The sequence below is a fragment of the Pseudophryne corroboree genome, chromosome 3 (genome assembly GCF_028390025.1).
Source record: "Pseudophryne corroboree isolate aPseCor3 chromosome 3, aPseCor3.hap2, whole genome shotgun sequence".
NCBI classification, from domain to species: Eukaryota; Metazoa; Chordata; class Amphibia; order Anura; family Myobatrachidae; genus Pseudophryne; species Pseudophryne corroboree.
Window position 1 is genome coordinate 192268717 of NC_086446.1, and position 26024 is coordinate 192294740.

Below are 26024 nucleotides of genomic sequence, written 5' to 3' on the forward strand. Positions count from 1 at the left end.
CGAGCGATCAACTCGGAATGAGGGCCAGTGCGCACAAATCTCCCCACACTGGCTGAGGGAAAGTTAGACTCTTCCACGTGTGAGTGCTGGGGAGAGGCCAGTGCATGGTGGCCAAGGTGCGGCGGTGGGGGCCGGTGAGGAGGGTACGGTGGGCGTCTGGTCACCAATTTTCTGCGGCTTTGCTGTGTGTGTTTTCCCAGCGCCCATGTTCTGGATCGGATGCAGCCACAGTGCCCCTGTCAGGCGAGTGCAGTGTCGGATAGCGCTGAGGAGGGGATATAACGTGAAGGTGCTATGGCACTCCGGCCCGGCATTTAGCCTCTGCCGAGCTGCTGCCGCTGCCCTAAAGCGGTACCGCGGAGGGAGAGCTGTAGCGTGTCACTGCCGTTGGCTCAGCAGCATGCCACACTACAGCACCGAGGAGAGGGGGCGGCACCACAGCGGAGAGTACCGGCTGTACTTCAGTAAGTAGCGCTGCTGCATCAGTGGAGGGCTGCAGGAGGCCGGCAGTGTGCTGTTGCTCTCCCCTTTCCTGCTGTGCACAACACATGGCCCGGCTCAGCGCTGCCTGTCTCCGGGAGAGCTCTGCTGCTGTGTCCCGGCTCTGCCAGTCATGACCTTGCGGCACCATGTGTCACCTATGCTGTGCCTGTGTCCCCTATACTGTCACCTCTGCGGTACCCCGGCTGGATGCACCTCACGCATCCACGCATCCCCGCACCCACCCCTCCCCCCACCACCCCCGTGGCACCCCCGCAACTGCGTGCGCCCCAAAAAAGGGCCCTTATCTCAGAAAAGGGGCGTGGTTACACCATAGTAATAATGCCCACAGTAGTAGCACCCCTAATACACATAATGCCCACAGTAGTAGCACCCCATAATACACATACTGTCCACAGCAGTAGCGCCCCTTATACAATGCCCACAGTAGTAGTGCTCATTATGCAATGTCCACTGTATTGGTAGTGCTCACAGTGGTAGTGCCCCTTATATAGAGCCCATAATAGTGGTGCCCCTTATGCAATGCCCCCAGTAGTAGTACCTCTTATGTCCCCAGGAGTGATGCCCCTTATAAAGTGCCCCCTTTACAATGCCCTCATTAGTAGTGCCGCCATTAGTAATGCCCTTAATGGTAATGCTTCTGTGTGGTATTGCCCCCAGTAATAATGTCACCTGTAGTAATGCCCCCAGTCATTTAGCCCCAGTAGTTATTCCCCTGTAGTTATGCCCCCAGTAATTTATCCCCCAATGGTAATGCCCCTGCAGTTATGACCCCAGTAGTTTACCCCTCCCCCCTTAGTTTAGCCTCCCAGTGGTAATGCCGCCAGTAGTTTAGCCCTCATGTAGTTTACCCCCGGTAGTGTAGCCCCCAGTGGTAATGCCCCCTGTAGTTTAACCCCTGCAGTTATGCCCCCAGTAGTTTAGCCCCCCAGTAGTAATGCCCCCAGTAGTTTAGCCCCTGTAGTTTAGCCCCCGTGTAGTTTACCCCCGTTAGTAATGCTACCAGTAGTTTAGCCCCAAGTAGTCATGCCCCCGGTAGTTTAGCCCACAGTAGTTTAGCCCCCCTGTAGTTTAGCCCCCAGTAGTAATGCCCCCTGTAGTTTTGCCCCCAGTAGTTTGCCACCTTGTAGTTTAGCCCCCAAGTAGTAATGCCCCCAGTAGTTTAGCCACTGTAGTCATGCCCCTAGTAGTTTAGCCCCCAGTAGTTTAGCCTCCCTGTAGTTTAGCCTCCCTGTAGTTTGCCCCCTTGTAGTAATGCCCCCAGTAGTAATGCCCCCCTGTAGTTTGCCCCCTTGTAGTAATGTCCCCAGTAGTAATGCCCCCTGTAGTTTGTCCCATTTAGGTTAACTCCCCCTTTTAGGTTAGCCCCCAAGTTGTAATGGCCCCAGTAGTTTAGCCCCTGTAATTATGCCCCCAGTAGTTTAACCCCCCTGTAGTTTGCCCCCAAGTAGTAATGTCCCTGTAGTTATGCACCCTTGTAGTTTGCCCCCTTGTAGCTTGCCCCCAGTAGTTTGCTCCCTTGTAGTTTGCCCCCAGTAGTAATGCCCCCAGTAGTAATGCCCCCTTGTAGTTTGCCCCCCTGTATCTTGCCCCCAGTAGCTTTCCCCCAGTAGAAGCACTCACACACATAAAAATAACAAAAAACAACACACCATACTCACCAAGCGACCATAGCCGTGAGCCAGAAGCCGGAGCTCAGTAGTGAGCTCCTGCTGCCGGCTTCCGCTGTGGAAAGAGAGCCGGGCGCCCGCTGGTAACACAATCTCAGTGGGCACCCAGCATCTACCTGTGTAGCGCCGGGCACACATCGGGTTAGGTGAGCCGGAGGAGCCAGAACTGCATTCCGTCTCCAAGTGGAACTGACCGAACGCAGTTCCGTCCCGTTCCGGCTCACTTTATCCCCTGCCTACAACCAGTGGCATATTAAAAGAGGAGTGGGTCTATGTGCAGCCTCTGTCCAGGCCCCCTCCTCTCTAGCTGGCAGCACAGTAGACTGTGAGCACTAGGGTCACTAGTAGACCCTAGCGCTGTGCTGTTAGTCTAGTGTGCTACGCAGGCCTCCAGAGAAATGGCACAGTGGCCATATTTCTGATGATTTTCCAACTGTACATTCCCAGAATTGTTGGGGGAAAAAGTAAATGTTTTGGGCATCTTTGGTGCTTGTGACACGTACTTCAGAGGGGTAAGTATTCAAGAAATGGGTGCAGTGGGGGCCGACCTCCACACACCTTGCACCCATTATATATACACCACTACCTATAGATTAGAAGTTTGGAGTTATAGGGGATAATGATAGAAAAGCACCAACACTTGCTGCATCTTTAGCAATCGGCCGCACCATCGAAACAGGCACAAGCACCATGCAAGTCGCAACTGCAGCTCTCTGCGCACAGACTCTGGATGTATGCGCAAAAGAGAGAAAAAAAAAAAAAGCTCACCTGCATCCAACATCAGCTGTGCATCCAAGCCGGAATTAGGCCCTGTGTGAGCCCCTGTAAGGAGAAATTGCTGGTAGTCCCTTTATGCTGCGATCCAACATGGAATTTGCTAATAAATGTGCACAGGTCTCCCTGATTTTTCTGTACCACTGCAAAATGGAACATGACGATTGTATCGGTAGGACCCCTGTAAGAAGGCTAGGGCCACTATAAAGGTCCATGTGTACAGAATTTCACCACACCTTCGCTCATCTAAATAGCTTTGTGTCACTTTCCTGAACAATGAAGACAGTCATATGAGTAAAGGAATTACTAATGGTATTATTCCCAGCAGTCATTGTCTGAATATCTCACTATAACTACTCCTTATTTGATTCTATTGTTTGTGAAAGCTAAAATGTAGAGAATAGTTAGTGTGATTAAGGAGAACATAAAACACTGCAGCCAAAACTTTTTAATATTTAATGATATTTTTGTGCTAAATCTGGAAAATTCCAGTTTTGTTGAATTTACATTCTTTTTTCAAAAGCCATTATTTTGTTTTTCCTGAAATAAGAGCTGAGCTTCTGTGCTGCCGTCTTCAGCTTGTGCACAGACGGCAGGTATGACCGCCAGTGGGCGGCCAGTGTATGTTGGTTAGTAGTAACCTTTCTGCTGACCCTTATCCCGTTATGGGAAACCTGCTGGATGAATGTACTTGTTTTCTTAATTGTTTGTTTAGGTTCAGAACAACCCTACCCATCAATGAGCATCTTCAAATTGATATTACAGACAGGGCATGCAAGGAGTAGGAGGTCAATCCTGTCTGTGCTGCTGCGGTGATAAAGAGGTTAAACCATACATTTGTAGACCGTGTAATCAATGAAAACACTTAGGATCATAGCATGCCCATCTGTCCCTTTAGTTGCACAATTCTACACTTACTTCTATGCATTGACCAAGCGGTCATCTTTTTGCTTTTCCTCCAGGGAATTATCTCGGCCATCTTAACCAAGTGTGCAAGGGACGGAGGATTTATTCCCATCAATAAAAACCTCTGGTAAGTGCTTTGGAACATTTGCTGTAACAAATCCTTGTCAACCCTTAAACATTAACAACTCCTCATATTACCCTTTAATCAAGAGGACCTTGTTGTGCCCAGGGGCAGTGTTAGGGTCATAAATGTGTTAAGTCCATCATATGTAACCATTTTCATTCATTTCTTCAGCTTCTCACCTTTATCCTTGTCCATCATATGTAACCATATTCATTCATTTCTACTGCTGCTCATCTTTATCCTTGTCCATCATATGTAAACATATTCATTCATTTTTACTGCTTCTCACCTTTATCCTTGTCCATCATATGTAACCATTTTCATTCATTTCTACTGCTTCTCGCCTTTATCCTTGTCCATCATATGTAACCATATTCATTCATTTCTACTGCTTCTCGCCTTTATCCTTGTCCATCATATGTAACCATTTTCATTCATTTCTACTGCTTCTCACCTTTATCCTTGTCCATCATATGTAACCATTTTCATTCATTTCTACTGCTTCTCACCTTTATCCTTGTCCATCATATGTAACCATTTTCATTCATTTCTACTGCTTCTCACCTTTATCCTTGTCCATCATATGTAAACATTTTCATTCATTTCTACTGCTTCTCGCCTTTATCCTTGTCCATCATATGTAACCATTTTCATTCATTTCTACTGCTTCTCACCTTTATCCTTGTCCATCATATGTAAACATTTTCATTCATTTCTACTGCTTCTCACCTTTATCCTTGTCCATCATATGTAACCATTTTCATTAATTTCTAGTGCTTCTCACCTTTATCCTTGTCCATCATATGTAACCATTTTCATTCATTTCTACTGCTTCTCACCTTTATCCTTGTCCATCATATGTAAACATTTTCATTCATTTCTACTGCTTCTCACCTTTATCCTTGTCCATCATATGTAACCATTTTCATTCATTTCTACTGCTTCTCGCCTTTATCCTTGTCCATCATATGTAACCATTTTCATTCATTTCTACTGCTTCTCGCCTTTATCCTTGTCCATCATATGTAACCATTTTCATTCATTTCTACTGCTTCTCGCCTTTATCCTTGTCCATCATATGTAACCATATTCATTCATTTCTACTGCTTCTCGCCTTTATCCTTGTCCATCATATGTAACCATTTTCATTCATTTCTACTGCTTCTCGCCTTTATCCTTGTCCATCATATGTAACCATTTTCATTCATTTCTACTGCTTCTCTCCTTTATCCTTGTCCATCATATGTAACCATTTTCATTCATTTCTACTGCTTCTCACCTTTATCCTTGTCCATCATATGTAACCATATTCATTAATTTCTACTGCTTCTCACCTTTATCCTTGTCCATCATATGTAACCATTTTCATTCATTTCTACTGCTTCTCACCTTTATCCTTGTCCATCATATGTAACCATTTTCATTCATTTCTACTGCTTCTCACCTTTATCCTTGTCCATCATATGTAACCATTTTCATTCATTTCTACTGCTTCTCACCTTTATCCTTGTCCATCATATGTAACCATTTTCATTCATTTCTACTGCTTCTCACCTTTATCCTTGTCCATCATATGTAACCATTTTCATTAATTTCTAGTGCTTCTCACCTTTATCCTTGTCCATCATATGTAACCATTTTCATTCATTTCTACTGCTTCTCACCTTTATCCTTGTCCATCATATGTATCCATTTTCATTCATTTCTACTGCTTCTCACCTTTATCCTTGTCCATCATATGTATCCATTTTCATTCATTTCTACTGCTTCTCACCTTTATCCTTGTCCATTCTATGTAACCATTTTCATTCATTTCTACTGCTTCTCACCTTTATCCTTGTCCATCATATGTAACCATTTTCATTCATTTCTACTGCTTCTCACCTTTATCCTTGTCCATCATATGTAACCATTTTCTTTCATTTCTACTGCTTCTCACCTTTATCCTTGTCCATCATATGTAACCATTTTCTTTCATTTCTACTGCTTCTCACCTTTTTCCTTGTCCATCATATGTAACCATTTTTATTCATTTCTACTGCTTCTCACCTTTATCCTTGTCCATCATATGTAACCATTTTCATTCATTTCTACTGCTTCTCACCTTTATCCTTGTCCATCATATGTAAACATTTTCATTCATTTCTACTGCTTCTCACCTTTATCCTTGTCCATCATATGTAACCATTTTCATTAATTTCTAGTGCTTCTCACCTTTATCCTTGTCCATCATATGTAACCATTTTCATTCATTTCTACTGCTTCTCACCTTTATCCTTGTCCATCATATGTAAACATTTTCATTCATTTCTACTGCTTCTCACCTTTATCCTTGTCCATCATATGTAACCATTTTCATTCATTTCTACTGCTTCTCGCCTTTATCCTTGTCCATCATATGTAACCATTTTCATTCATTTCTACTGCTTCTCGCCTTTATCCTTGTCCATCATATGTAACCATTTTCATTCATTTCTACTGCTTCTCGCCTTTATCCTTGTCCATCATATGTAACCATATTCATTCATTTCTACTGCTTCTCGCCTTTATCCTTGTCCATCATATGTAACCATTTTCATTCATTTCTACTGCTTCTCGCCTTTATCCTTGTCCATCATATGTAACCATTTTCATTCATTTCTACTGCTTCTCGCCTTTATCCTTGTCCATCATATGTAACCATTTTCATTCATTTCTACTGCTTCTCACCTTTATCCTTGTCCATCATATGTAACCATATTCATTAATTTCTACTGCTTCTCACCTTTATCCTTGTCCATCATATGTAACCATTTTCATTCATTTCTACTGCTTCTCACCTTTATCCTTGTCCATCATATGTAACCATTTTCATTCATTTCTACTGCTTCTCACCTTTATCCTTGTCCATCATATGTAACCATTTTCATTCATTTCTACTGCTTCTCACCTTTATCCTTGTCCATCATATGTAACCATTTTCATTCATTTCTACTGCTTCTCACCTTTATCCTTGTCCATCACATGTAACCATTTTCATTCATTTCTACTGCTTCTCACCTTTATCCTTGTCCATCACATGTAACCATTTTCATTCATTTCTACTGCTTCTCACCTTTATCCTTGTCCATCACATGTAACCATTTTCATTCATTTCTACTGCTTCTCACCTTTATCCTTGTCCATCAGATGTAACCATATTCATTCATTTCTACTGCTTCTCACCTTTATCCTTGTCCATCAGATGTAACTATATTCATTCATTTCTACTGCTTCTCACCTTTATCCTTGTCCATCAGATGTAACTATATTCATTCATTTCTACTGCTTCTCACCTTTATCCTTGTACATTCTGCAAAGACCGTGTTTTGCGTCTGTAGGGAGGAATAAGACATTAGACATTTACAGAGTGCAAATGAACTGTCAATGTGTTAGCCATGTCAAGGCATGCATATTATACATAATGTGTTGCAAAAGATGCCTGTGATACATTATAGTTTTCTGTTTTATATATTTTGAAACTAATTTACTTACAGGTATAAGCTCAGCTGGGAGAGGTGTGATACTTAATGAGCTCTTCCAAACACGCTGTCTCTGGCATGGATTTACAGTGTGGTATTTTGCAATATTAAATGTCAGACAATAATGGTTACATTAAGATATTTCCATATTGCATTATTTAGTGAACACGGGCATGATCAATCACTCTCCAGAAGTCCCTTTACGTTTGTTAGTGAGTATAATGTGCAAGGCTGAGTTGGCTGTCTGTGTGCTCCTATGGCCCACCTTCACTTATTTGCTCACCTCAACCAGACAAAGTAGGCCTGATCGGGTAAGAAGTGATAGGCAGGGGCAATGATCTGGGCAATGAGCTACGCAGGGGCAGATCGGGAACTTAAAGTGATCCTGGAAATAGTCAGGAATTATCTTTATGGTCTAGCCGTGTGCAGGTTGCCATGAGGTGGGGCAATGTATACCCCATTGCGGGGGCACAGCAGCACCAACTTCCTGGGGATTATTGCTCCATAGGGTGTTTAGCCATCAATTATCTCCTTCTCTTACAACACATTGTTCAATGCATGCAGCTTCCCCATCACAAATCATGCAGTGTGAAGAAAAACATACCTCCTGCAATCAGCACAAAGTCCCGACTATGAGTCCCCCAAATTAAAGACACTCCTGGCACGGCCGCCTGGAAGAGCAGGCAAGTATCCCCAGAGTCATCTGGCACCTGAGTGAAGTACAGACAGCTGATTACACAAATCATGGAGAATTGCAACCCTCCCCCCCCCACCCCCACCCCCCACATTACAATGCTAGTATTCACAGCAGTATCAAGCCAGAGACAGGGCCACGATGATGCAATCGTGTTACCATGACCCTAGCACTGCCCACTTCTGCTGTGCGACTTCCCACTCAGTGCCGACCTGGCTTCCCCCTGGTTGTGAAGTATACCCATGCTAAGTGCCGACTCTCCATCAGCGTACGACTTCCATGGTACACAATTGTGTGTCTGAGTATGCAACCACTTCTGTGACACACTCACAACACTCCGATAGCCACCACCAAGCAACTGCCTAGTAACGCCCATTACATTTTACAGGTCATAGTCTGTGTGTCTTAATTGAAACTGCAACTTTGTACACACCTTTGACTTTTATGTGAGTTTGACACATGAGCATTTAAAAATAATGTCCATTTGCATCAATATTGGCATTGTAAGGACTCAGCTTAGACCCTATATGCCTTGCCCAACCTTCCACCCCCCCCCCACCAACTAGCCTCAAAAACTCTAAATCAAATGCATTCATATTTAATAAAATACCCCCCCCCCCCAAACCAGCTTATATCAAAGGCGCCCACATTTAACAATTAACGTCTCCCCCTAACATTTTTTAACAATAAATTGAAAGCATTCACATCTAATAAATAGGCGGATTTCACCAAATTAGCCTTAGCACTAAATTAATAACATTCACATTTAATAAACAGGCATCTATCCCCCGGACCCAACATTAATTGCTGTTCTGCGATTAGCAGATGAGAATAATGCCCTTATAAGAAGTGAAAACCACAGCATGTACAGTTTGAGCCCCTTAAGGGAAAACTCAGTCCAGGTAAACATGATGTCTGTCATGTAATGACAACAAATAACGCACAGACAAGCAAATCAATTTCTTTATGAGTAGTTAAATTATTAATATTCCTTTACTTACTGATTAGTTGGAAAATGAGAGCACTGCACACATGAAGTCTTATACTGTATAAGGAATAGTAGGTCTGCATGAGGCTTACTGCTGTACAGTTCTGTCATTTACCGTATGTTCCTATGCCAAACTGCTGGAGGGTGCACCATGCCCACCTTACGCCCACTGACTGCAGCAGCAATGCCCTTAAGGCCATGTAAACAGTGTGTGTAAGGTTAGCAGCGGATGGTATTTCTTTAAAACAGAAAAGATTAAGGGGTCTAATTAACAATTATGAAGTTTCGCCCTGAATGTTTGTATGGGGGCCGCAGTAGATAACATAGATACATGCTGCAGTCTCCCGTTTTAACATGCAAAAGCAACATAGGCTTCTATGCTTTTTAGCCGCATTTACCAAGTTCCGGAATGCCGTGCATTCTTGAGCTTGGCCTCGGTAGCTAACACAATCTGAAGATGGCGTTAGCCCGTTGTAGCCTATAGGCTTCTTACTGCAAAACATACTGGGAGAGGGAACCATAGTGTTGTTTCTGGCTTTTGCAGGTGGTCCCCATGCTGTTCACTTCCCTGCATTAACAATAACCAGCCAAGGCAATGAGCCCTAGTGATTTATTAACTTTGGAAGGGGAGCAGCATGCTTTTTTTTTTACATTCCAGGAGATTCGCCTCCTGCCAAGTGTATCTGCATATGCGTCATCCTGGAATTGTGTTGCAGTTACACACCCTTACTGTACCTGGTATACATTTTCCCATCTTTTCTCGCTTTGTTCCGCCTCTCTAAGGGTCAATCCAATTACTTGCGAAGCATGCGAGCTGCCATTGCAACGACATTGGAACATCGGCAACGGCACTGCATCTCGCACCTCTCATAGCCCGCTCTCAGCGCAAAGTCGCACATCTTTGCATGAGGCTGCAAGCAGTTTTGGGCAAGTTCAGGCTGCTGTAAAGTGCAGTTGTTGCGGCGCTAACTCGCCCCCTTGAATACATCATGGGTAACTGGATTGACCCCCTTTGTGTGAGGTGTTAGAGTACCAAATCTGCAAGTCAGGGATTAAAAACAAAAACAGAACAGGAGTACGATGTCCAGTTCTACATGATACACGTGTACTGCTGTGCCATCCTGAGAGAGAGATGCACACTGTAGCCCTGCTGAATGTCATAAGGAATTTGTTTTAACACCTTAATTTCCTCGTGGCAGATTTGTCTATTTCCTCCTCATACTCAAAATTCTTACACCAAGAAGGCACTTGACAGCTTTACAGGAGAAGTGAAAATCAATACAGTTACTTACAAGCATTCAGTATGCAGATGGTGTAGGCAGCCCTTCAACGGACAGATAAATGGCTTTTAGGGAGTATTAAAAAAAAGTATCACAGATGAGTACTATCATGGAAGAAGTATATGTTGGAAAGGTTCCCTCACATGATTTATTTAATTTATGTAATGGAGTCACTGTGTGCAGCACTTGGATGAATACAGGAGGATCTCACTGCTGTGAAATTCTTGACATCAGAGCTTACAGCTCAGTGGTGGGATGTGCCAAGATGCCGGATACAATATTTCATCTATTAAGGTAGAAGCTATAAAATATATATAATGTCATGTATGTGTACTCTGGTGGTGCTGTGCACCACAGTATATGCAGACGTGATTTCTGCCAGTGTATGAGTTAGTACAGCGAGATGGTGTGTGTGTGGAGGAGCAGAAATTTGCACTGACTGGTGTTAGCCTAAATGTGCAGAGCAGTACAAAGGATAAGGTTTTCATTGTTTCAAGTCAAATGCCTAACATAAGATTAATGGAGGAATGCATTCCTCCCTAGCTGCGCAAAAGGGCAGACCATTCTTTCCACTCCACCAAAGCACTTGATGTTTGCATTAGTTCTGTCTTCTGCATCTTCCATTTGCATGTCAGCTTCTGGACTGTAATAAGGGGTGGGCGAGTGATGGAGCTGCATTGTGTGCAGTGCTGAGGAGGCTGCTCCGCTGTGGCTCCAGCCATGAATGGCACTCTGCAGCCTAGAGAGGCGCTTCAGTCACCACTGTAAAACCGCCTGACTAATCCCAAGGATGCCCCTAGTGCTCAGCTCCTTCCAAGTCCCAGTGTCCCTTGCCTCCTTATCATGACATCACAACTTTGGGGTAGGGCCGGCAGAAGGCAGAATGTGTCCCGCTGTGGTCCTGTTCAGCAGGGTTCTAGTTGCTGCGCTATGTCCAGTTTGCACAAAGTGACAAATGATATAAAGACTGTATGGATGCCATCTCTTTTTTGTGACTACATTTTAAACCATACATTAGAACAAATAGCAGTATTTTAGTAGAAAAATGGATAGTCTAATTTAATGAAAAGGTCAGTCCATCGTGCTTATGACTCTCTCCTGGTACTTGTCAAAACGCTCTTTCTCCTTATCTACACCCACATCCACCTTCCATCAGCTCTCACTTCCCATTGGGCTCTCCCAAGCTTTTCTCCTTAACCCCTTTCTCTTCTCCTTTTACTCTTCTTCCCTCAGCGAACTTATCATTTCCTTTGGACGTCGCTACTACCTTTATGATGATGCTCAAATTTGCCTGCACTTTCCTTCTCCCTCCACGTACAGTCTATTTATCAATCCTGCCATTTCCACATCTACAATTTTCCAGAATCATTTCCTTCCTCCCCCTGGGAAGCTACTAATACTCCCACTCATGCTCTCATCATTTCCCATCTCAATTACTGAATCTGTTCTTCTCTGACCTTTGTTACTCCTGCCTTTCTCCTTTCCAGTTTATCCTCAACTCTGCTGCCAGCCTCATATTCCTCTCTGGTGGGTTTACCTATGCTGCCCATCTAGTGGCGTCTGAAGGGGAGGGCGGGCCACACCAGGGTGTCACATTCAGAGTGGGTGACACCAAAATGTCAGTTTCTCCACAGTGACTGGAGTCGGGTGCTGCAGTGTGACATTCTCCCGCAGCACCTGGCTCCTGTCATAGAGGAGAAGCTTACAATGCAAGGACTAATCTCTGGGGGCAGCCCAGCATCTCTGGCTATGCTGGGCTGCCCCGGAGTGATGTCATTGTGATTCCCATTGTGGCCATGCCCCCTTTAAGTTAGGTCGCGCAAGAGGGATACACAGATCACACCGTGTGTCACCAGACCCGCTGACGCCTCTATGCCCATCCCTGTCAGTTACTCTCCTGACTCACTATACCAATCTGAATTGGACTAAAATTCTCCTCTCTCGCCTACAAATCTCTGAACCTCACTGTCCCTGACCACACCTCCAGCCTCATTTCCTCACACACTCCCTTCTGTCCTCTTCACTCTGCTAAAGTCTGCCACTTCACCTCCTCCTTCATCACCCCTTCCCATTCTCACATTCAGGATAACTATCAGGTCACTCTCATCCTCTAGAATGCCCTACCTCGCACCTTTAAACTCCTACCTCACACCTTTAAACTTTCATCCGGCAACCAGCCTTTAAGCATGCCCTTATAACTATTTCTTTCTTTCTAGCTTAAACCCCCCCCCCCCACACACACACACACACACACCCACAGTGAACTTTGCAGTCTCTCTGACCTATACCTTACAGATTGACAGCTGTATGAGTAGAACCATCGCCACTTTTTCTTCTCTACATAATTATGCTAACTGCGCATTCATAGTTGTATGATGGTTTATGTACAACTCTGATGGTGGGTGGACTGCGCATGTGCAGAACGTGTCCTGCGTTGTTGCATGCAGTGCCCCCTGCCAATCAGACTACTGATGTTTTGGGGTGGGGAGGAAATTAGGGAGATGTCGCCCCCGTTTTCTGGGAGTGCCGAGGCCAGTGCCTGTGTCTTCCAGTGCAAATTTACTAGCCTTAGGCTTACTCAGATGCTGCAACCATAGTGACCATTGTGATCTAATGACGCAGCACATGGATCGGTGATGCCGGCAGGAGGCGTCTTTAGCCCTCAGGTGCCTCCTGCGGCATCAGCATATTTTAGTACTGCTGCTGCGCCCAAATCCACAGAAGCAATGCTTTTAGCTTCCATCTCTGAATCACCCCCTTAGTCTGTACTAATGCTTCTTGTTGTTCTTATGGTGCTTTATAAATAAAAGATAGTAGTAATAATAATAATAATGATAAGGATAATTATAATGCTTTGATTTTATTAGAAGCTAGAACATAATAAGACACCTCTCTGCGCTAATTAGAGGATGCAAGGATATGAGTCACTGCACATTTGCACTGTTATGGGCCGCACACACTTAGCGACTACACTGAAAGATATGAACGAGATATTGTTCATATCTTTCAGTGTGTAGGCACCAAACGATGAATGATGCGCAGCCCCACCCTCGTTCATCACTGGTGCCGGCTCGTTTATGCCTGCAAGCCAATATAGACAATCTCGTCCATATAAGCATGCAGGGCTATGAGGCCGGGTGACGGGGGGAGTGAGGAAACGGCCCATATCGGCCGTTGGGCACCTTGGCGGCCAATCGTCCAGTGTGTAGGGAGGGCCCTTTAGTTAATAACTCAGTATTGGTCAATTACCAAAGTGCATATACAGTTTCTATGTTTTTAGTTTGTAGTTATTATAGATGCATGTATCTATGTGACAAGCTGGCAGTGTCTGTGTCCACTTAACAGGGCAGGTTATAGCATCCCGACCTAAATGTTGACTGGATGCAAAATGAGATTTTGGTTTTCTGCATGACATATTTAAATGAGATACAAGATTGGAGATGGAGCGTTTACATGGGCCTTCCCTGGTTAGTGAGTGGCCACGGAGCCTCCCTCCCCACCAACCACAAAAGCTATTAGCTTTTCTTTTAACATAAATAAATGAGAAGACAATGTGAGTGGATAATTTTTATTATCACTTCCACATGTTGAAATCAGGTCTTTGCCTGGTAACAGAAGTGCAGCACCCAGGAAGAAATGTCCACTCAATGCAGCACTAATTTGTTCAATATGTTAAAAACATAGTAACCGCTGGAAAAAATACAGCTCTAATGCACTTCAAGCTACGACGGCCTTAATGATATGTCTAAACAGCTAAAGATGTGTGTGGATACAAATCGCGCACATTATGTACAGCAAATTCAACTATGTACATGTCAGCAAAACTAAATAACTGTTTGGGTGGGGGGGGATTTAAAATATTTGGACTGACGTCGAGCTGGAAGGGACAAGTGTCCCAGTTCAACTCTGAATCACAGTGTTGTAATGGGATGTAGTTGGCATCCCGGCATTTGGGATCCTGGAGGTCAGAATGCTGACGCCGGAATCCAGACAGCTGGAAACCCGAATTATGCCAGTTAGGGTTAGGCTGTGGGGGGAGGGTTAGATTTAGGTTGTAGGAAGGGAGGGTTAGGCTGCTGGGAGGGGAGGTTAGGGCATACTTGCCTACTCTCCTGATATGGCCATGAGGCTCCCGAAAATCATCTGGCACTCCGTGCCTTCCGGAAGAGCGGACAAGTCTCCCAGCCTGGTGCCATCCGTCTGCTGCAGCCCACCACATCTGCCAGCGTTTCCTCCTGCATTGCGATGCGAGTAATCTCGGCACTATGTAGCGTTGGCGGGGCCACAATGACATGGCCATGCTTTCACGCCCCCAGTACCGCCCCTATTCGGCATCACATTCCTCCACAACACCCCCCCCATGCTGCATCACACCCCCCACTTTGGTGACCTGGCTGTCCTCTCCCGGAGGAGGTAGCCAGAATGGGTTAGTGTTAGATTGTGGGGAGGAAGGGTTAGGGTGCGAAGAGGGAGGGTTAGGGTGAGGGTTAGAATTAAGTTTACTTTCCTCCGGTGCAGGATTTCAAGCAGTTGGGATTCCGGTGTCAGTATTCTGTATCGGCATTCTGTACCCAACCCATTGTAATATAGCTGCCTAGACCTAGTATTTTTTCTTCACACAAAACCAGTCAGTGTATTTCCAGCATGCAAAATGAAATAGCATTTGCACTTTGCATCACTACATGTTTGTCCAGGTGCAAACATGCATCCTATAGCTGGGGTTGTGCCTAACTCTTAGTGAGGCCCAGGATGCTTACAATTAGTTACAATGAATCAAAAATATGAGCAGCTGATGCGCTGATTAAGTGTTGCATACAAATGATATAATACATTATGTAACAACCACATAAAGAAACAGCTGTATGAAAATCGTGCATCCAACAAAAGAATTAATACAATACAACTTTATGTACAGTATGTGTAGAACTGAAAGAGAAAAGACTCTTACGATATTCTGCATAATTACTTTCATGTCCTAGTGTTTACATTAAAATTCCTAAATATTTTTGCTAACCAATTTTGCAATATTTCCTCCTTTATATGGTGGTGGTTAGAGCCGGCCCTAACCAATTTGGTGCCCTAGGCAAGAATTTGGCTGGTGCCCCCATCAGTTAATTCTAGTCCCTCCACTCACAGCACACTGCTGTATCTAAAGAAAAAAAGACACATGTTTTAGGGTAAAAAGTCCCTTATACCCCCACCTAAGAAGGCATTCTATTTGGCACACTCCCCTCACAGCACAGCACGCCAAGCTCTCCCTTTACAGCTTCCCTCTCCCCTCACTGCACAGCACCCCTCTCCCAGCACAGCATCCCTAATACAGCATAACACCCCTCATAACACAGATTACAGCACAGCAACCCTCTCTCAGCACAACATAGACCACAGCAGCAGTACCCATCATCCTTCACAGCACAGTCAGCACCCCTCACCCATCACTCACAGAACAGGCTGACGGCTAAACTGACTTACGTAAGACTTGAGTCCGCCCCTGCTTTTCCTGGCTCCTTAGCTGTGCATAGCTGAACTTGGTGGCAGCCTGCTGGAGGTGGAGCCGTGAGGTGTTGCTCCCTACCCCCTTCCTTCCTGGTGACCATCATCATCATCATCATCACTAGTCCACATGCTGGGTTCCAATGTGGATGATGGATCCACCTGTGTCCATAGCAGTGTTATGTCCCCCTGTGCCCCCACTTCCCATATGTCGTGCCCCCCCCCCCCCCCCCACCACCACCACCACCAGTAGCACTGTTTTTCCCACCTACTTTTGTATAAATTGTCAGTCTCATTCATCATTAATGTAATGCAGGAGATATCATAGATCTCCTGGTTACAATTCTCCCTCGATCATTTTGACAGTTCCCATACTTTAGTAGTCTAGCGGACGAGCAGGTTGTCCATCATTGCAGCTCTGAGTGGGAGGCGCTGATTACCAACATCCGTTCTGAGCAGGGTTGGGGGGAGTTGGCGGAGGGGAACATATTCATTTGTTCCTTCTGAGTCCAGCAGGTGGATGGGCGGGGGAGGCTGCAGTACTGAATGGGGAGTGCTGCAGCTGTATTTTATAGAACACCACTGTTCCATTGCCCCGGCATCCTACACATCCTGAGTGAAATGTATACAGGGGCAGATTGGTTTGGAAAGCCAGCCTCGGGACAATTCTGGAAGCAGCCCTAATGGGGGGTGGGGTCTGGTGATGGGGGTGATTTGTTGAGGGGGGCGGGGCACTCTTTCACATTATGCCCACACAGTAGTATTCCCCCTCAAACATTACGCCGACACAGTAATAGTGCCCCATAAACTTTATGCTTATAGTAGTAGTGCCCCTTACGTGTTACGCCCACAGAGTGGTAGTGCTCCATACATGTTATGCCCACAGTAGTAGTGCCCCATACACATTATCCCCACAGTGGTAGTGCCCCTTACACATGAAATCAACAGTAGTAGTGCCCTTTACACATTATGCCCATAGTAGTAGTGTCCCATGTACGTGATTTCCACAGTAATAGTGCCCTTTACACATTATACCCACAGTAGTAGTGCCCCTTACACAGTAGCAGTGCACACAATATAGTAGTTATGCACACACTATAGTAGCCCCTGTACCACTTTATATAACTGCCCCTCATACATATAACACTATATACAAGGTTCTATTAATGTAGCAGGTGACCAATAAACAATAATGTCTTCTTGTTTACCATCATCTTATTTATCACAATACATTGCAATAAATTATTCATCCTGCATCTTTATTTAAATAAGATAAAGGTAAACAAAAAGACAATCATGTTTATTGGTCACCACCTGCTTCCTTATTATTACCTTATCCTTGGTACTGTAAGGCTAATTTTGCTATTATTATATTGCCCCCTCATCCCCCAAGCACTGAGCCGGGTACTGTCTTTACGCCCCCTCCCCCCAAGCACTCACCTGCAGCTGTTCCACACCCCAAGCTGTCCCTTCCCCTCCATGAGGACAGCCGCATGTGTGCCTGCAGGGAAGCGGCCTTGCTTGCCAGGTTCCTTGATCAATGCCCGGCGCTCAGCATGCCAAGCAGTATGCTATGTCAAGACTACTGCTGGGTGCTTTGTGCACAGTGATAGCACATCACAGGCAGTCATGGTGGTCCAACTTGAGCGCAGAAGCTCCAGTCTGCTGCAATTTTATAAGAATCGGCCTGCTGTCGGGCGAATCGGCCTGCTGTGTAGGAGGGGGGCACTGATGGTAGTACGGGGCACGGCCGACCAGGGATTGAACCGGTGTCCTGGCGCATCAGTCTGCCCCTGAATGTATCAAACTTCTTAAAAGCTGGCTACGCAAAAGGAGAAGTTTTTTGGAAGTGATTTTTTTCCCATAAAGAATAGACCACTTTATCCCTTAAACTTTTGACTGTACATCCAACATATAGGATGCTACAGGTAGTCATATAATAGTAATACAGGAATTAATTTATTTTTTTCATTTTTAATAAGTAATTTTTATTGAAAACCAACATTATAAGTGGGTCCATAATTATACACTCATATCAACGTACCTATATCTTCACCATAAACAGATGCCAGTTGCACTGAACGAGGTGTAATACTTAATAAAGCATGTTCATGTTGCAGAAAGAACAAGGCATCAGTACACTAAATAATCTGAATGACCGTCATCAGGCACTGTTCACATATCATGGATGGATTCATGTATAGTCATATGAAATGTTATAATTTTCCTATTTTTTCAAACCTAGAGCTAAACACCCCCCTCAACCAATAAGAACAAACACTTGTATTATAATCCTGCTGGATTCATAATTAATAAACGTCAAATACGCATTACTTATTTGCTGGTATATCACGCATACACTGGTCGCTTCATTGCTAAGTAGACTGAGTCCCTAGGACGTGGCCTCCACGACGGAGTATGGAGATTCCAGCCATTTAGACTAAATTTTGCTAAATTTGTTACTTGCTTGTATGCACATATATACATAATGTTCATGTTTAATCGTAGAATCAATCAGTGCCTGTAAGGAGGAGAAGCCTAGGCCAGCGGGAGCCATCCAGGAATGAGCTATAATAACTTTGGCCAGGGTGCATACATTAGTAACATATAACACATCAGCCCGGGTCATACTCCCATCCTCAGCAACCCCCAGCATGCACAATTTAATTGTCAATCAAATGGATGCAATACCCATAGAGTCTAATGACTTTTTTACCTCAGACCAAAATAACTGAACGTTCGGGCAGTACCACATAAGGTGCCAAAAGGTGCCCAACTCAGGCACTTGGGGCATGAGGTTGAGGAACGTCCCCCGAACCCAGCCACCATACCAGTGTTACTAGTCAAGAATAAATAATTGAATTTGTTGGAACCTAATGCAAGTAGTTGCAAGACGGGATAGTTCCCTTGCCGCAGACCACTCGTCGTCATCTAAGGGGCCAAGATCTTGCTCCCACTTTCCACGAAGAGCTGTAAGTGGGTCCACGTGGTGATTAAATAACAGGAAGGAGTAAGTTAGGGATACTGCCTTCTGCCTACTAAGAGCAGACAGAAAAGTCCGAAGCGGGGAAGGAGACAAGGTCAGTGGGAAGTCCTTAAACTGAACCTAAAGAGTGTGTAAGAATTTCATTTAATATATTTCTTGATCAGAAAACTGTTACCAGCGCTGCTAGATTTATTTTGTTTTTATACTTTAAGAGAATTAAAGCACCTACAACATTTTATACAACCACATTTATAAGCTGCCTTAGTCCTTGTGGCATCAATTAAATGATTGAGAAAACATCAGTACATACAGTAGAGGCATTAGTATCTGTGGGGGAGATGTTGGCAGAGTATAACACTGGTATTTAACTGGGGGCTCACTGGTACCTCCAGGCCAAACCTTTCTCCCACACATACAGATGTGCCCACTTACATTGTTGCTTACAGTGGCACCTTCGCACCATGCAATCCTATGGAATCGTGGGTGCAAATGCCGCGCATGTGCCCATTGGCAGGCCCCTTTTTCATGGCATACACTCTGCAGCAGCACAAGCATAGATATAAAAGGACACATCTGTACTATGTACCTGATGCAGAGATGGCCATAACTGCTCATCAGAAAAGCCAGCAACTATATTAAGATGAATGTTGGTCAACAGCAGTAGTATAAGAGCCAGCTTAACCTCTGTATAACAACTGAAACAACTCCCCATCTTGTGTACTGTGCATACACAGACCAATTTAATTTATTAATCGCTATGCCAGCTGGCATAATGCTAACTCAGCATCAGTCCTACAGTCTTAATCAGTGCTGTAACTAGACATTTTGGTGCCCTGGAAAAGTAAAAGAATTGGTGCCCCCTCTCTTACCATATTTAAAATAGGGACAGTGCGTGACAAAAATATAGGGGCGTGGCCACAGAATAGTACCAATTCACATTACACGACACAGTAGAGACCCTTACACACATTACACCACAGGAGAGGCTCTGATACACATTATGCCAGATAGACCCCCTATTATGCCAAATAGAGCCCCTGATACATATTATGCCAGGTAGAGACCACATTATGCCCAGTAGAGCCCCTGATGCACATTACGCCAGGTAGAGCCCACATTATGCCAGGTAGAACCTTTGATACACATTATGCCAGTTGGAGCCCACATTATGCCAGTTAGAGTCCCTGATACACCTTACACCAAGTAGAGCCCATATTATTACAGGAAGAGCCCCTGATACACATTATGCAAGGTAGATCCCATGATACAAATTATGAAAGGTAGAGCCCACATTATGCCAGAAAGAGTTGGGGGGTGGGTGGGTGTGTTTGTCTGTCTTTCCCACCTCCAGGGAGTGCACATCTTTACCTTACAGTACAGCAAGAGCGGGGAGCCGGGAGGACCACATCGTTCGGCCGACAAACTACAGCGCTGCCCGGCTGTAACAAGTACCCAATACTTTACCAGATGCAAGAATGGCACACCTGGAGAAGAATAGCATGCTGCTGACAAACTACAGCAATGCCCGGCTGTAACAAGTAGCTGAGTGCTGCAGCTACTATCATGGACAGACATTGTGGTGCGGAACTGTGGGTATTGCCGGCGGTTCTGCATCCACAGTGCATATGCACTGTGTGCCATGCACCACTAGCATACACCTAGCTATGGCCCTGGTCTTAACCACTCATTGGTAATCCACTAAATTAACGTGTGCTACTCTAGGTGTCAGTAGGCATTGTCTCCAGCACAGCATAATGCAAATTGGCTAGAAGGCTGCAGTATCTGCCTGTGTGAGCCATGGCTGCTCATGTATTGTACTGCCATTAGCCTTTAACATTTTAACATTTATTTTTTCATGCTTAAAATATGCCTTTAGTCTAAAATCAACATTATATGCAATATAGTATTCTTGTTGTGTAGTACATTTGCATGCTAACGTATCTATAGAATTCCATCTGGGGAATGTGATATTTTATGTCGACCTGGACTCAATGTCGACAATGGGATTTTGCATGTAAATGGTACGCTTACCCTAGTCTAACCCTAAAAGTGACAGAACTAGTGAGTGGTGGGCTCAGGTGCTCACTCTCGGATTTTAGGCTGACCACTGAGGGGGGCACATTTTAAGTTTAAAGTGCAAAATTAAGGATGCTTGGTTGGGGCTGATGTATAAAGTTATATATACATGAGAAATAGATCATTAATATAATCAATGTTAATTTATATGCATTGTAATATAATGCCCCCTATTCTCATTATGCCACACACACATAGTGCCCAAACTTCACATGCCACACTATAGTGCCCTCGAGTTACCATCTAGTCTCCTCCCAGCCTGTGAGGCAGTGTCAGCAGTGTACTATTATTAGTACCTGGCTGGCCTGTTGGTAATGCTGTCGGCAGCGGACCCTTTATTGCAGCAGACCACTGGCTGTACCGCCTCTAGTTCTGTTTCTGTACCCACACCCTAATATTCTAGGTAGACATTCTAACTGCATAACCCTGGAATGGGTGAACAAAGACCCTTGTGGGCACCCACAAGTGGGAATAGTGCCTGTGTGTCGGCATTCTGTCTGCCGGCATTGTGATTTTTCGGGATGCCGGCATCAGCATGGAGACAGTCGGGATCAAGAGCGCCAGTCACATGCCCGGATCCCCCTTGGAAACTACAGTATATGTGTACTGTAAGTATAGGTTGGGCAGAAGCTAAAAAGACCAGCTGTCATTTCCCATGGGGTGATTTTACATGACTAGAAATAAGAAATCAAAGGCATTGCTGTGTTACCTCATTAGGTACAGTATCTAAGCCTGGCTTTGCTTTAGATAACAGAATGACTAGGTGCTCAAGACAAATTGTACTTTGTATAAATGACTTTATGCTTCTCTACCTTTTTAGGTCTCTGTCCTTCGTCTCAACACTCAGCTGCTTCTCCTTCCTCCTACTGGGACTGCTATTTTATGTGATTGATGTGAGACACTGGTGGGGAGGACAGCCATTCATCTACCCAGGTATAATAACTCACCATGCTCATCACAGGGCAGATGTACTATTCTGCTAGATCAGTGTAATATAACAATGCCTACTCCACTTATTTATTAGTTTTTTGTCATTTATGGTGTCACAGAATTCTGCAGCACCATCTGATGGGAAATATTTGCTTTCTGACCAGAGCCATAGTAACATAACTTATCACACTACATATAAGTTGGAAGGACAGAAAGATAGAAGATGATTTCTGGCCTCTGGAGCTTGTCCTTTCCCATGCACAATGACATGAACACATTAACAAAAGAGACGTATGATTTCTATATTCTTCCTTTCCCACCACACGGTGACATAAGGTGATGACAGCGTGACATCAGTTGAACACTTGACACAGCAGGGTTGTATAATAAATAGATGAGGCATCTAGTTCATTCAGCTTCTCTCATTGTGCAATGAAATAAGGGACATATTTGGCCGAGTTTCACATCCACACACGACCCATATTTCACTGCTCGTTGCCACTTGTGAATTGGTATGGAGCAGAGGTTATAGCACTGTTTACTTAGAGAGCTCGGAAGAGACTCTTCAAGACCATCTGACATTTATTTAGCTTGGTAAATTCTAAAATTCCGCTACAAGACCCAGAGCCTCGTATGCTTGATGTTACAAAGCCAATCAAGAACTGCAGCTTCTGTTTACTATAGTAAAATGTTGGATATCATCAAACTTAATATATGACACCAAATGAAGGCGGTAACAGTTACATAAAATTCCATCATCATTTTAATGTCTTTATACAGTTTTACCAATGTTGTTGAGGTTTAATGTTTTTTACTACGTAATTACAATTTTACTACAGAGAAGCAAATGCCATATTTATGTGAATATCTATTTAAACAGGACATTTGTTGGTAGATGCTCTCCTTGGCCATAGCATGTAAGCAATGTATTTTCTGGTCAGCTATACTAAAAGTGGTTGTGTACCACCAGATGACTGTAAATCATCCTTAACAAGATGCATTACCTTCACATCACAAGACAGAGAAGTTTATTTAATTTTATTTATTTTTTTGCCTTGGGATACAAGAAACCTCTGCTATATACAGAGGCTAGTTGTATTACAAAATCTCCATTTACGATAAATAAGTACCAAGGTGGTTCAATAAATAAAGTAACAATACCTCTCATTGTGTCAATTTATTCAACCCGTACATTTAAAAAAAATTATTATTATTATTATTATTATTATTATTCTTCTTTATTTATATGGCGCCACAAGGGATCCGCAGCACCCAATTACAGAGTACAGAAACAAATAAGCAAAACAAGAAAACAGTGACAGTTTAAGACAACATAGTAAAAGTACAGGGTATATAAACATGGCTGCATCAGCAGATGGCACTGAAATAAGTGTTAGGGTCCATACACATTAGACGATGTCGCTCTGTGAGCAACGTTGTCTAGTGTTTCCGCCTCCCGGGCTGGCCGGTCAGCGGCCGCCCGTACACACTGAGCGATATGACCACTCATATCGCTCAGTGACGTCACGCCTCCGCCGGCTGTGCATACAGCTCCTGGACGACCGTCCAGATAGAGCATGCATTCACTGCCGACAGCGACAATCATTGCCGACCCGCGGGTCCGCGCATCGGTCGTCGCTGGCGGCATACACACTTGCCCATAAAATGAGCGACGTCGCTTAGGGAGGGGGAAAATGAGTGACGTCGCTCATTTTATCGGCAAGTGTGTATGGGCCTTTAGGTTTGCAGAAAACCAAGGTATTTGGTGCCATCGAAGGGAGTATGGAGTAGCAGATGGTTTAAGCAAGAGAAGGAAAAATACATGAGGGAAAAAGGCCCTGCTTGTGAGAGCTTACATTCTAAAAGTACATATAAGTATAATCAGTAGTATGGCCTTTGTACAGATTAGGGATGGCCATCGACGATTGATGATTACAAATCATCGATGGTCGGTGACCGATGTCAAATACTTTTTACCATCGATGGGGGAGAACCAGATGGTTTCCCGCCATTGATGGTTCACTGCTACCGAATATTTTTTTTATTTTTTTTTTATCTCAGTGTCAGGGCACGGAGCTTAGCCACGGCCCCTGACACCCGCGAAGCCATGTTCCCGGGCTCTGATTGGCTCGCATTTCATTATACAGAAATGCAGGGGTGACCATCAATGGGTAAAACCATTGATGGATACCTTCCAGATGGGTTTACACCATCGAGGTTATCCATCAATGGTACCATCGATGGATATCCCACTGATGGCCATCCCTAGTACAGATTATTTTTCCACATAATCCCCATGCTTGTCTAAGCATTTGTTCCAATGCTACACCAAGGTATCTATCCCAGCATAGAAGAAATTAGTGTCAAGCGCCTGAAGCCAGGACATGATGACTTGCTGAACTTCACTGTCTGTTGCGAATCACCTTCTACCCAGGTGCTTCTTCAATGGTCCAAAGAGATGGAAATCACTCGGTGTCAAGCCAGAGCTATATGGAAGATGGTCCAGTACCTCCCAATAGTATAGCCATAAACAACTCTTGAACAACGGGAACGTCTATCCTGACATTATCAAAGTCAGTGCACAAAACCCAAACCTGTTCCATGACATGACGTTATCACCGTACACTTAGATCAGTTGGCGATGCACTTCAGCTACTGATGTGTCCTTTAAATACAGAAATCTGATCACACTACGCACTTCAATGTGTGACCATGTTTCCTCCAGCCCCGCCATCTTACACTGATATTGGGACAGTATGACTGATATGAGGCGCAGTCTATTGGCCATAAGGGGAAACAGTGGTCTGCCTGCTCTGGCCCGGTGGGGCAATTAGATTGAAATAAGGAACATTACACACGTGATAGGCCTTGTTACCTTACTTACTGAACCACCCTCATATTTTAGCGGCATATTTATTAATTATTGGGTTCTAGACCTGATAATTATTAATTTGTCATCTCTGCTATTCGTAGCAATAAGAAATTGATTGCCAGAATGTGTTAAAAATCACATGCAGGGACGTGTTCTGATAGGAGACTGTCCCTGTGATGTGTTAGATGTGAAGTCGTTGTTAATGCAATCACTTTGCTTCTTCTTCTTCAGGATCTTGTGGTGCTGCGGCACATGCACATTCTGATGACCTTGCATGCAAGGTCGGCCCCCAATAAATGCTGCAGAGTAGTGTAGCCTATAGGCTGCAATGGCTAACGCCATCTAAAGATGATGCTATCATGGCCATTAGCTGGGTAACTCTGGCAATAAAGCAGTCCCCATAGAAACCTATGAGGGCTGCATTTGTGGTTGAAAAAGGTGGACTTTATCAGATATCTCCGATATCTGATGCGGTCCCCGGTAGATACGTTCAGGAGATAAATATGTGTGGCAATCCTCCGGAAATGGTTGTTTTAGGAGATATTGCACAAATTCTTATTTATAAATAGGACTCTTAAAGTTCATTTGTTGTGAATACCAATACAGCATCTTACATAACACAATATGGAAAAAATGCTAACGAATACTACTGATATTGCTGTGCTTGTGTTTTCTATACTGCATTCAGGAATGAATTCGATCTTTGTGTATGTTGGGCACTCGCTCCTGGCCACATATTTTCCATTTAACTGGGAAGTAAAGAACTGGACATCTCATGCTGAGTTCCTTGCTCAGGATGTGCTGGGCACCTCCATCTGGGTGTTCATCTCCTTCTTGCTTTACAAGCAGAAGTTCTTCCTAAAGATCTAACAGACTGGTGCCAATCTTGACGCTGTGCAAGTAATAGAAATGCAGTATATACTTCTACAATACAATGTCAGTTTTTTGATTTTCAGAAAATTGCAGAATAAAGAATGGTGAACACATGCATCTTGTGAAATATAGTATTAACAACTATGAAACACAACAGTAAGTAGTACTAACTGTTTGTCCCATTCTCTATCTGTGTGTGTGTATCTGCTCTCCGTCTGTGTCCCCATCTTTGTGCTATTGTCTGGTTCTCCAACCTGTCTCTCCGGCCTCTCTGTTCTTCTCGTTTTCCAACCACTCCATCTGTTTCCCTTTCTTTTTCTCTCTTCATAACCCCCATCCTACCGTCCACTTGCTCCA

The 26024-nt window shown here is 44.1% G+C and overlaps 1 protein-coding gene across 3 annotated transcripts in view; it reads left to right on the top strand.

Moving 5' to 3' along the window:
* The window catches only part of LOC135055093 (heparan-alpha-glucosaminide N-acetyltransferase-like), a 1318407-nt gene extending 1292627 nt beyond the window's left edge, over positions 1-25780 (top strand). For 2 of the 3 annotated variants that reach the window (XM_063958739.1, XM_063958740.1), the window contains exons 16-18: positions 3908-3978; positions 21813-21925; positions 25483-25780. In XM_063958739.1, the coding sequence (XP_063814809.1) occupies positions 3908-3978; positions 21813-21925; positions 25483-25664 (366 nt within the window). In that variant the 3' untranslated portion in view covers positions 25665-25780. Of the gene's footprint in view, positions 1-3907; positions 3981-21812; positions 21926-25482 lie in introns of those variants that run through there. The other variant, XM_063958741.1, reaches the window with a different exon arrangement.
* The last annotated feature ends 244 nt before the right edge of the window (positions 25781-26024 follow it).